Raw genomic sequence first — 13,739 nt, 5'->3', positions numbered from 1 at the left:
TAATATGTTTTATTAATATAATTAAAATAATCAATATAAATTAATTTATATTATTTTATATTAATATAATTAATGTAATTATATAATTATATAAATTTGTTTTAATTGTTCTAATTTTTTATATCAGGATTTTATTATTTAAATTTATGAATAAAATTTTTTACCATAGTTAAAATATATTAATTATTAAATTATAAACAATTATTAAAATCTATACTATAATTTATTTATATTAATTAATATAACTAACTTACTTATATTAATTATATTATTATAATTAATATATGTAAATAATATATCTGATTATCTGAAACGTTGGCAGAATGAAGTGAAGACTGTGGTTAATCCGGATCAGGAATCAAAAAACTCCCACAGAAGCCTAAAATCTAACATTACTTTCCCTTAATTAGATGACTTTAAAAAACAATGGGTCTTCCTTCTTGCATTAAAATAGCACCAATACCATTTCATGAGGCATCACATTCCACAATAAATATTTTTGTGAACTCTAGTATAGCTAATACCAGAGCTTGGCACATTGTCTCATTAAGATGTTCAAATGCCTTAGTTTATTCTAGAGTCCAAAAAAATGCATCTTTCTTCAGTAATATTGTTAGAGGTGTTGTTATTTCCCCATAATTATTAACAAACTTGCAATAATACCCCATCAACCGGAGGAATCCTCGAAGATGCCTAAAGGTTGTGGGGATTTTTCATTCTTTGATGGCTTTGATTTTTTTTACGGTCAACCTTAACACCCTCATGAGATACAATATGACCCAAATATTCCACTTCTTGTACCTCAAATAAACAATTGGAGAATTTTGCATACAATTGTGTTGAAGAAAGTGTAACTAGGTTTGGTCTTCATAATGACATGTAATTATGGCTGATGTAAATGATGTCATAAAGAGAACAAAATTATTATTGTAAACTTGCTTCATGTATTTCATTAGCAACTGATTTTAGAATAATAGGATTTGTCATTTAGAGTCTAGAATTAGTGTCATGTATGAAGAGTTCTTCTTGAGCCTATGTTTAATGTATACAAGTCTATAGAAATGTCTAGAATCCCTCCAAAGACAATCACAATCCCTCTTGAATAAGTCAGCCTCCAAACAATAACAAAGGAATATCATGTCTGTTTGCATCAATAGACACATCCATTCATATTGGCATGTCAGCTTAATATGTGGGACGGATTATTATATATACCCAGCTAGGATCTTCACATAAGAGCAGAGAAGGGCTCAGATCCTTATGAAGTTTTAGAGGGTAGTCACAGTGAAGAAGTTTCGGAGGTCTGTCCACAGTTCAAGAATTCAGATCTCTTTGTTTTCAGATGGGTGCCACAGAAATGAAGTCTCGGCCTTCTCACAGTCTCAACCTACCAAAAGAGTGATCACAGAAGCAGCCTTAGTTACCACAAAAAATGGCTCAAACTTGTCTCCTTGTAGTCTCGGCATATTTGTGATGAAGAGGATCTTAGTAGTCCCACAGTGACACACTTTACATGCAGTCATAATCTCGGCATAAATGTAATTATGGCCTTGGTATAGATACAGTCGTGATCTTGATGAAGATCTCGGTGCAACTCCCATATATATATTATATATATATATATATATAGAGAGAGAGAGAGAGAGAGAGAGAGAGAGAGATCTCATTGTTATGGTGAAGATATTGGTGAAGGTGTAGCAATGGTGCAACAATGATGATCTCGGTGGTCCAGTAGTGATGGCCGCAGTGTTGCAGCAGTGATGACTTCATTTGCAGTGATGATGATCTCAGCAATGAAGAAGAAGAGAATTAGTGTCTTGGTCTTGAAGTGGTCAAATAGGTCAAGGGTCATGGTCTTGGTATTCGTCAATTGGAATATTTATAAGAAGAATTTCTGTGGGTTTTCCTCTCAAAGAGTGAGAGGTTTTGGCCCTAGAAGAAAGCCAACATCTTGTGTTCTTGTCTCTTTTGTTTTGGTAACTATTTAACGAAGTAAGAAAACACACTCTAATAATAACAAGAGAAGATTGTGTTAATAAGAAAAAGTAAAAAGTACCTCACAAATAGTCATCATCGTGAGAAGAATCATATTAACCTGATTGCCCTAGATTCTTGAACAAGTTGTTTATCCATTAGTTTGAGCACCTTGTCAACATGTTAAACATTATATTTTCGAGACTTGTTGTAGATTAGTATATCATAAAAAAACACTAACACAAATTTTATAAGGAAGGGTTTGAAAGTGGAATTCATCAAACCTTGAAATGTGGAAGGTGCATTAGTAAGGCCCAAAGGCATCACCAAAAATTCATAACGCCCTTCATGAGTTTTGAATGTTGTTTTCAAAATGTATTATATCTTCATTCTAATTTGATGATATCCTGAATGAAGGTCTAACTTGGTGAAGTAAATTTATCCATGTGGTTCATCCAACAATTCATCAATGGCAGGAATGGGAAATTTATATTTTATAGTGATCTTGTTGAACTCTTTAAAATCCGGATACATATTCCATGATCCATCCTTGTGCACAAATACTATTGGAGAAGAGAAAGAACTATGGCTAGGGTGAATTATACCTGCCTCTAGCATTTCTACAACCATAATTTCAATTTCACTCTTCTGGGCATAAGAATATTTGTAAGGTATGATGTTTGGAGGAACACTTCCTAGCATCAAGTGATTAGCATGATCATGATCATGAATAGGTGGGAGAGACCTTTGGGAATCTAAAATGCCTCGGAATTATTGTCAAGGACTCTTTGGAGATCTGGAGAAATGGATAACTTAGATGTTTAAACATCTAGTGGCCATAATTTTGTAATTAACCCTCGTTTTTCCTTCTTCAAAATATTTGTTGTGATATTAGAGCTGATTATTTTCCAAAGTTTCCCTGTGATACCCCTTAATTCAATTTTTTTTCCTTCCCAAGAAAAATTTCAAGAAAAGCTAGTAAAAATTAAAAGCTAGCATCCCCAAAGATTGTAACCATTGGACTCTTAATACAACATCAGCGCCACCCATTGGAATGGAAATCATTAGACTATTCAATACATATTCCCCCATGGTTAGATTGATATTATGGCACTTTTCTGAGCAGTTTATAGTTCCTCCTTTTGTAACCATCACCGGACACTCTGGTGTTGGATATAGAAAGCAATTCAAATCTTTAGCTATCTTACAATGAATAAAATTATGGGTACTACATGAATCAATCAATATTATTACCTTTTATTTATTGATATATCCTTCTATCTTGAGAGTTTGAAGAGTGTTCATTCTCGCCAATGGATTACAAGATATGTTCATATCATTTCTTCTTTTTCAACTCCTAGGTTTGGTTCCTGGTGTATATCTTCTTCTTTTGATATTTCTTGTTCATTGTTTCCTCATCTTCACAATCTATGTAAAATAATTTATTCTCAACAAACTTATGACCTTTAGTGTATTTTCTATCACAACTGTAGCAAATCACTTTCATTATGTTCTCCTCCAATTATTGTGGTGTCAACCTTGTAGGTTGTTGGAGGCTAGGAGTGGAAACACTCCCATCTTTATAGCTATGAGTGGTAGACCGCCTTGTTGCCATGATTTTACTTTCAACCTTTTTTTCCACCCTGAATGCACTCTCCAATAAGTTAGGTTCCCAAAGGCAAACCTCATGTTGGATGTTATCATTTAAGGTTCTTATGAAGACATCAATCAAATGCTCCTCTAGAATATCAATTACCTTGATATTCAATCTTTAGAAGTCCTTAATGTGCTCCCCAACTGAACCCTTTCGTTTGAGATTTATCAATTGGCTAAAGAAAGTATTTATCTTTGTATTCTCATAATGTGTTATCAATTACTCCATAAAAATTGTCCAAGTGACAAGTGATTTATGAGAACAAAGTCAATGATACCACACAAATTGATTGGGTTCTAAATATAAAGATGCAATGCATAATTACCCGGATGCGGGTGTTAATGTGATGCATTTATGAGGGCTCGTTCAATGCAGGCAGCTGGCCCTGCACCTGGTTGGCGAACAAAGACGGTAGATCTCAATGGCATGCGAATTTATATGGATGCTGGACGGAATGATGGCCGCACAGATTGTCATTAATGTGCGCCTGGTTCGAGAGTTCATGCTCAAGGTTTTATGTATGGCTCGGTATTTGGTTCACGCCATTGCTCCTGGTTCTTTTCACCTCCACCCGTTTTTCTTCCCACACCCCTGCCTCACTCAGATAGTCTGGAAGCACGCCTGGGTTTTCTGTATCGCCGGGTTCCTCTATGCTCAACCCCTCTCCCGCCAGCTCTGCCATTTTCCCTTTCTTAGCTGCTCTGTCAATTCGAGGGTGCCTCACCGTCGAGGAGTTTCTCGCCGAGGAGGTAATACCGGTAATAGAGGCAGAGCCTCTCGTTCTACTCCTCAGAATGTAATCCCCATTGCTTCGGCCTCCCCGTCCTCACCGCCCTCTGGCCATGCTGGGCCTCTCCCGCACAATTCCTTTCAAACTACCCGCTTCACCTTCCATAGCAGGCTCAACAGGCCAGTTTTGTCTGCCAGTATCACGGTTATTCTTGCTGAGGAAGAGGACAATCCCAACAGCTCAGCCAACACCACCACCTCTCAATCTCAGGAAGACAACGTCCTTCAGGGGGAGATGGCTGGGGTTGTGTTTAATGCAGATAATATGCAGGAAGATAGCCCTGTTCCTGAAGCGCCTCCGCATCCGGCTGATTCAACTCAGCACGAGATCCTTGGTTGTGGACCGGTTCATCATGCAGGCAGCATCCTCAACCTGGTAACTCCTCCAGAAGGTGGTATCGAAGGAATTGAAGATAATGGATTCGTCACCTGGGTTGCCTCGTCTAGCCAGGTGGACAAGGATGTGCCCGACTCTCCGCAACATGCCGATTAATGCTGGTTCATCATCGACGAGTGGCACTCTTGCCTTCGCTCTATTTGATTTTATGCTATGTGTCTATGTTTTGGGTCTCTGGTTATGGGTTTGGTCTCAGTTCTTGTTTGGTTTCGGCGCGAGCCAACCTGTTCTTAATCTGAAGCAAAAACTTTGGGTTTGGCGAGTTCTGTTTTGCCTCTTTTTTGTCCATGATGGGTATGACAGCATGCTTCTTAGTAAAGCCTCTGCAGGCGATAGTTATGATGTGTTAGACTCAGAACAGAATTATTTTTTAGTGGGTCAGTGTCTAACAAATCAAGTTTTTGAAGTCTTTAATCCTGAAAGGGAATATAGTAGTATATGTATGACTCAGAATATCTGGCTGGGGGCTGGCCTTTGCCCCCTCTGAGGTCTCGACCTCCATGTACATATTTTTCTCTTTTTTAATAGAATTAGTATTTACGCAGAAAAAGAAAGATGCAATGCATAATTTATGTGGGTGTTGCACATCGTGTAGATCAAAGCATTGTTTCATTTGTAGTATCCATGTCACTGGGTCCTTGCCATCAAAATTCTTTAAATCGATCTTTCGAATATGGTTGGTATTCATCCCAAATTTGGAGTCTCTAACATCATAATTCATATTCCTTTTGTCTTCATCATGAGTTTCATGGACTACCTATTCACCATTAGAAGCCTCTCTTGTAGCAACTTTGTCAAACCACCTTTCAAACCTTCTATGTATGATTTTAAACTTCCATGTTCTCTTTTAAACCATACGGGCTCCCTTTTATTTCATCTTTAGTTGCTTGCTGTGAAAGTGAAATTTGGTGTACTTGGTCCCATAATATTGATATATTATGTTGCAACTCTTCCTCTTCATGCATCATAGTAGAGTTTTTTTATGGCTTAATGGGTGTAGAATATTTTTGTATGGAAGGAATTTTGAAACCAATTATTGATATATATGCTTCACTATGCCCTTTGAATCAGTTCAAACTATTTTTTCAAACAAAAATTATGCAAATTTAAAAATACACACCTTTTAGAGCTTGATTTTGAGCTTGTTTATCTAGTCGACCTTGAAAATTTTATATCTTTGTGATTTCAGCCTCCCAAGGTCTAATATTGCGCCCTTTGATAGATTTTTTCTTCTTCTTTCCAACCCCATCAATTAGACTGATATTGGAATCTTCAATATAAAGTTATGTCAAATCTACCACAACAACCTGATTATGGATTGGTTCAATAGAGTAAAGTTGTACGGGATTCCACGTGTTATTGTTTCAACCTTCAGCCCTGGAACTCCTGCCTGAATAACTACAATCCATGCTGGTTCAGTCACTTTTTTTAGAATTCAAATTTGATGCCAAAAGAGGAAGTTATGAGGTTTTTCCCCAGGACACTTGTTTGAGATTGAATTCTGGAAGATATAGAAACCCTAACTTCCTTGGATCATATCTCCGAAAATATAGCAAACCAAATTCTAAAATTGTATCCACATGTTAATAAAAATATCACCTCTACGTAGTAACAATTAAAAATAAAATTAAAAATAAATAAAATTATAGGGGAAATTCCACAACGACTTGTTTGAAGCGGCGAAACCCTAGAATCAAAACCTCAAATACCAAATGTTATGTATCCAAATCAAAAATAAGATAGAAACATAACAAGAGATAGATGAATGACTAGATAATAACCCACTTCAAATAGGCAACCTATCGATTCCATCACATAAATAAACAATTCTTAGATGATTCAAATGGAAAAACCTTTTTGGTATATATATGAGTCTAAAGGGTCAAAATATAATTATGGCCTACATAACAATAATAATATAACGGCACAACAATAACAATATGGGGGAAACACTAGTATTATAGGGACCTAACATAAAATGCATTAAAACATGTTATAACGTTAAATATATAGAATATTAAAATGTATAAAATAGAGTAATATACAGTATCATGTACAAATAAAAATATGTTGGAGGAAAAAAATATTAATTTTGAAAGTAAGAGAAATATAACATGATCTTCACTATAATATTTTAAGTTAAATATGTCCCCGAGGTGTATCTCAGTTGGAAATTGTTCTGAAAATGAAGGCTTGTGAGTAAGACATCGAAGGTTCAATTCCCCCAGACGTAACCCAGTCTACGAAGTGGAGGGCAAGTCATAGACCCCAGAAGTTATAGTGGTAGCGGCAATAATCGACCACATGTCATGCAAGTATGAGATTGACCCAGTTGTCAATTCCTCTAGATACATTAGAAAGATAAACACCAAAAAAAAAACATTGAAGATATAAATGTTCTTTAAAATCAACTTCCTTTCTCTTATGATCAAAAACTAGATATAGATAAAAATACATAAACTTATCAAATTCATATATATATATAGATAAATAGATATCAATTCATCTAAAACAATACCTATGTAATCATCTAAACTTTCACATAATTATCCACTAATGTAATCAATCTATATCCATATTAAATTTAGATTTAACGAATATAAAGAGTGATGATATCCTTTCAAAAATGCATTTAAAAAAGTTCACACCATAAAAGATACATTTTTTAATGCTTAATAAATTTAAAATTAAAGTTTAAGTTAATATTTTATAAAAACTACTATAATAATAACAAATACATATATTTTTAAAAACCAATAATTAAGGTAATATCAATGTCTAAAATTCTTTTTAACCATTTACAATTTCATGGAATGAAAACGATTAATATTTTTTTCTTTTCAAAGAAAAAGTATCTTTTTATTTAGGTTGAATTTCAAAATACAATCTAGAAGTGCAATATGCATAATTGCTTGTAAAGCAATTTTATTGGTCTTATATAAGATTACTACAAAGACTTTAATAAAAGAGAGCATCCAAATGGTAAATTAACATACAACTCCATAAAGTTATACCTAATAGCCATATACATTAATAAGATCATAAAGTCAAAATACTAGAAGATCATTTAATTTCTTATAAACAATATTTTCAATAACTTTGTCATGGATCAAAATCTCAGTCCGTTCTTGAAAGATTAATCGCATGTTCATTATATATATATATATATATATATATATTCCTCACAAGTGGTTGGGAGGAATGATTAGAATTCTCCCCACTTACATTAAATTCTCACAAGTCATATGATGAGCTTTGATGTAATGGTTTCAAGCCTTGTTGGTAATGATAGTGGACTAAAGCATATATTTTCTTCATATGGAATATAAAGGGGGGTGTGTGAGTTGATAATGAACCTAAAGTAAAACTAATGACATATCCTTAACTCCTGGAGCAAGGGCTTGTAAATTTAGATTTAGTATTTGAATCTCATTCTTCAAGAGATGAATCCCCCATCACCTACTTTAGATTTACGTTGTTCGTATTGGAAAATTTTAGCAAATAGAGAAGCACCAATAGTTATAACATATTGTTTGTCCATTCTCCTACTTCTTCCTTAACAGCATAGTAATGTTGTTCAAAAACATATAGTGGAAAACTTAGACCACATAAATGAGCCTCCCCTTGTCATGCCCCATCAAGAAAGGCCCATGGATTGCTATGATCTATTACCAATGGATTCACTTTAAAAGGAGTGACAAACAAAGATAAATTCACTACTCTAGTTGCTACCATTTCAAGAATTTAATACCCTCTTTCAAAAATTATTAAGTTGTGTGCAATCCGCAATCAACAAAATACAAAATATTAGTAGAGGTCGGAAAGGTTTTAAAGCATGGTTATGAAACCATTGATGAACTCATAAGAGTATACTTTCCTTATCCCAATATCCTTGAATATTGAAATATTTAGAGGCCTCTGCCCAAACATCCCTTACAAAATCACTAGTTTATAAATATACGTGTAATGGTTTCCCTGTGCACTCTACACAAAAAAGGCAATCATGGGCTATGAAAATTTATTTTTGTATTACCTCCACATCAAAATTTTACCATTAGTCACCAACTTATTAGTAAAATACTTCTAAGGGTCACCTGCAATTTCCACAAAGGAGTGTTATCTACCCTTAGCACTATGAAAAGCATTCATATTATTATAAATTCATACCAACTCATCCTATTGATCCATTAGTCCAATGCAACTCCCTATCAGTGATAGTGAACATTTATCATGCTACACTCCAAATTTCCAAAAGACCTAACCACCAAAAAGAAATATAACCATATTTTCAAATTGTAATCATCCTCAAATCCACTGATCTAGAAAGGATGAATCACTCTTGAAATTCAAGAGTATTTACCAACTCTTACGAGTAGGAAAATTCTTTCTCCACATCCCATAATTGCATCTACCCTTACTTTAAGAGGTGTTTCTAACCCAACTCTCCATGCAAAATATCTAGATGATTAGAAAATGTTTTTCCTTAATTAGAAACTCTAATAGTATTTTGTTTACTTTCCACATACACTCAACAATATTGTTTGCGGCTATGCATTTTAATTATAGACACTTTTAATTCATTATTATTACTATTCATATGATAAATATTGGAAAACAACACATATTTTATATTTAAATGTTAACATTAATTAGCAATTAATTAGAAGTGGTCAAGTCCTAGTAGCATAACCAATTGAGAAAGGGTTTCCTTAATAAGACATTTTAAATTAATTATTATTACTATTCATATGATAAATATTGGAAAACAACACATACTTCATATTTAAATATTAATATTAATTAACAATTAATTAAAAGTGGTCAATAGCATAACCGATTGAAAAAGGGTTTCCTTAATAAGGTTCAAACCTCACTGGGTTGCTATGCACGTGTCCTAGTAGCACAACCAATTGAGAAAGGGTTTCCTTAATAAGACACTTTTAATTAATTATTATTATTATTCATATGATAAACATTGGAAAACAATACATACTTCATATTTAAATATTAATATTAATTAACAATTAACTAAAAGTGGTCAAGTCCCTATAGCACAACCAATTGAAAAAGAGTTTCCAAGAACCTGTGTTCAAACCTCACTAGGTTGCTAAGCACGTGAATTGTAAAGAGACATCTAAATTAAAAAAAAAAAAAAAATGTTCAAAATAATCTAGATTAATTATTTAAAAAAAAAAATTAAACAATATAAATGAATAATTTATCTCTTTTAATATTTGATCCAAAGAAAATACATTTTAATTTTTTTATTCTTATATATATTATAATTTATTTTTTGAGATGATAAAATTACTTAGTTCTATGACAATTAAATTTATTTCAAATAATTAGAAAGAAATTATTATCTTATAATTTTTACAATTAACATATTCAATTTATAAAATATAATATAATATGGCACATTATTATACAACTTTAAAACATCATATATCTTTTCCCATTAATTCATTAATTTCAGATTAAAATGCCTCATCTTTAACCACAAATCTATTACTCTCACATGCTTATCACACAGCTATTCTAATTCTTACACTCTATTATAACTATAAACCAAACCAAAAAATTATACCAACAAACACAAATCTAACTGATTATTATATATATATGATTTCAAAAATATTAAATAATTTATAGTAATAATTTATGTTTAACTAGAATCTATTAAAAAAAATATGATATTAATAATAATAATAATAATAATAATAAAATAACATACACATTTACCATAAATTTATTAATTTCACATTAAAATTTGTCTTTTTTAATCACAAGTTCATTACTCTCACATACTTATCACCAAGCTATTCTAGTTCTTTCTCTATTATAACTATAAACCAAACTCAAAAATTAAATGAACAAACACAAATCTAACCCAAATATATATATATATATATATATATTAAATATTAAATGATTTATAATAATAATTTAAATTTAACTAGAATTTATTAAAAAAATTATAATATTAATAAATAAATAAAAACATTCTCTTAACTATTAATCATTAAAAAAACACACAAAATAACATATATATATAATTTATGATTTCAAAAATATTAAATAATTTATAATAATAAATTATATTTAACCAAAATTGATTAAAAAATTATATGGCATTAATAGAAAAGAAAAAAGAAAAGCACTCTTCACCATAACCCTAAAGAAACGCATACTCAAGTTAGAAGCTCACATAACTTGATATTTGGATGACAAACCCGCCCTTCAAAAATGGGGAAGACCAAGATCCTCAACCGAAAAGTTCAATTTAAAATTCAAAACCCACAAGTACAAAGTTTACCTACCCTATAAACACAAAATGGGTGGTTCAATTTAAAATTCAAAACCCACAAAAGTATAAAGTCTACTTACCCTATAAACACTAAATGCATGGTTTTTCATGTCAATTCACAAATAACGAATAATAACTTTGAAGAATTAATAATTAAATTTATTCGCATTAAGAATTTCTTATTATAAGATAAGAAAATTCAAAACAATTGCTCATTGTAGATATCTTCGAATAATAACTTTGAAGAATTAATAATTAAATTTATTCGTATTAACAATTTCTTAGTATAAGATAAGAAAATTCAAAACAATTGCTCATTGTAGATATCTTCTAACCAAATTTAAAAGGACTAATTTACAATATTTAAAAAATATATGTTGATATACTTATTCTCATAGTTTATTATAAATTATTGTTATTTTTTTATTATGAATGTGTAAATATAAAAAATTTGTTAGTTTTTAGATTTTTGTGATCTATATTGATAATAAGTTTGTTTTACAGATTAATTATATGGTATAGAATTGGTCAATATTTCGAATCAACTAATATGATTCATCTTTTTTCTAAAAACTAGTTTATACCGCCTAGTTAACAACTAATTCAAAGCTCAAATGCTTCTCCATTTAAACCTTTATTAACCAACCAGCTTCTAATGACTAGTTAGTGAAAAAAAAAACTAGTTTCTAATGACTAATTCAAAGCTCAAATGCTTCTTTGCTATTTAAACTTTTGTTAAGACTGATTTTCTCACCATTTATCCTAAAAATGAACTACATTAATGAACTACATTAATTGATTCAGTATTAACCAATTCTACACCATTTAATTAATTCTTAACGCAAACTTATTAAGAAACATATTATCAATTTCTTTAAAATAAAAATTAATAAATTACATTCTCACAAATTCATGCCTAAATTCAAATTTTCAAATGTATTAAAACCTTGAATAGTTTCAATATTTAAATATCTTGCCGTCTGCACAGGTCTAGATCTCATTGTCCTAAGCCTCTGGCCTCTTCCCCAGATCTACATTTCTTAGATCGGAACCAAAAGCAGATTATTCTGCCATCGTTTCCTTCCTTTTGATTTGATGAAAAACAGTGAAAGTTTCGCCCTAAAATACCGAAAGTTATAGCCAAAACACTTCTGGACTAAGAGCAAGATATGGGATCTGACCAGCAAATGTTGATTGAATTACAGCAAGATCTTGTTTCCCTGATCACCAAAACCAGAAGAACACTCGTTGGATTGATTCCAACACAATTTTCTTTAAATCCAACATAAATAAAATGATCTGTTTATTTATATTTACAATGTTTGAAAGGGAGGACAATTGCAGCTAGATTATGAATGAATAAAATGCCAAACCCTCCAAAGCCTGGAAGAGCCATTCAAATGGCCAGAGAAATACCTGCATCTAGATCAGTGCTTAACTCTAACACGTTAAAGAATCGAGCCTCTTCTGCTCTAAAGCGGTCAATTATTTCACACAAAGGTGGTGTTTATAAACACCAATTGAAAAGGAAATAAGTTACAGAGCTCATTTCTTGGGAGACTTAGGCTCTTTGGCAGTCTTCTCTGCAGTCTTCTTAGGGAGAAGCACCTGGTGAATGTTAGGCAACACTCCTCCATGAGCAATTGTCACGCCCATCAGCAGCTTCCCGAGCTCATCGTCATTCCTTACAGCCAAGAGAATGTGCCTTGGAATAATCCTGTTCTTCTTGTTGTCCTTTGCCGCATTTCCAGCCAATTCAAGAACCTGCACATAAAATCATTAAAAAACAACCCTTTGCCATCAAAGCCGTGGCCGTAAGCCCAAAAGAAAAACCCAAACGCTTTTAATTTTCCAATGGCGGACCTTTACAGTCAAAGAATTTAAAGAAACCAGTGATTATATACCTCGGCTGCGAGATACTCCATAACGGCTGCCATATACACAGGAGCTCCCGTGCCGACTCGCTGAGCATATCTGCCCTTCTTGAGGTACCTTCCGATTCTTGCAACAGGGAATTGAAGGCCAGCTTTTGTGGATCTGGAGACTGATTTCTTCTTCGCTCCTCCCTTTCTCCCACCTGCGCCTTTCCCAGCACTCGCCTTTGAAGACTCCATCGCTTCTACCTGATAATTAACTCTGTTACTACTCGAAAGCTCTCAATAATTTAGAAAACACGACGCTCTGCTGTGGCAGGGTCCGAGTTTATATATGGTTTCTGCTGTGAAGTAAGAGGCCATCTCTAGCCGTAGCCGTCGATAACGGCGAGAGATTGGACGGACCCAATTCATTTCAGATCGATGCCGTGTATAGCAATTCACAAATAACAAATGGACACGTGTCAAAAATAAGATTTGAAAAAAGGTCATTGGACAAGTGGGAGCGCGAGTTTCCTGGCTTCGATGTTTGGGATCAAAGTGGTGGGTCCACCCCGGACGTTTTCAACATATGTTTTAATTATTTTAATGATCCATTCATTGATGTTGTTAAAATACGTGTGTTTTGATAATGAATGTTTATTTTGATAATTCGTATATTTTAATCAAGAGAGTCTTTCTTCTCAATTCTGTTACTCTGTCTTAGGTGGAGGAATTGTAAGTGGTCAAGACTAAAAATTCAAA

The 13,739-nt window shown here is 32.7% G+C and overlaps 1 protein-coding gene across 1 annotated transcript; it reads right to left on the bottom strand.

Moving 5' to 3' along the window:
- Window positions 1-12,407: 12,407 nt before the first annotated feature.
- LOC149195727 (histone H2A-like) lies at window positions 12,408-13,299 on the bottom strand. Its single transcript, XM_089408754.1, has 2 exons — window positions 13,026-13,299; window positions 12,408-12,885 (listed from the first exon to the last, which is right to left on the bottom strand). The coding sequence occupies exons 1-2, from the start codon at window positions 13,233-13,235 to the stop codon at window positions 12,667-12,669; spliced, it is 429 nt and encodes a 142-aa protein (XP_089264880.1). The 5' UTR covers window positions 13,236-13,299; the 3' UTR covers window positions 12,408-12,666.
- Window positions 13,300-13,739: the final 440 nt, after the last annotated feature.

Source organism: Pinus tabuliformis, chromosome 2_2 (genome assembly GCF_031772625.1).
Source record: "Pinus tabuliformis cultivar Carrire ecotype Pingquan chromosome 2_2, CPIR1, whole genome shotgun sequence".
Classification (NCBI taxonomy): Eukaryota; Viridiplantae; Streptophyta; class Pinopsida; order Pinales; family Pinaceae; genus Pinus; species Pinus tabuliformis.
The sequence above is the reverse complement of the archived record's forward strand: the minus strand, read 5'-3'. Positions and strand labels throughout refer to the sequence as shown.

Bases quoted from the DNA above. Each gene is read 5' to 3' on its own strand.
- LOC149195727 (XM_089408754.1), bottom strand. From the start codon at position 13,235: ATGGAGTCTTCAAAGGCGAGTGCTGGGAAAGGCGCAGGTGGGAGAAAG. The intron at 12,886-13,025 runs GTATATAATCAC...TTTTATGTGCAG, and splicing joins TGGAGTATCTCGCAGCCGAG to GTTCTTGAATTGGCTGGAAA.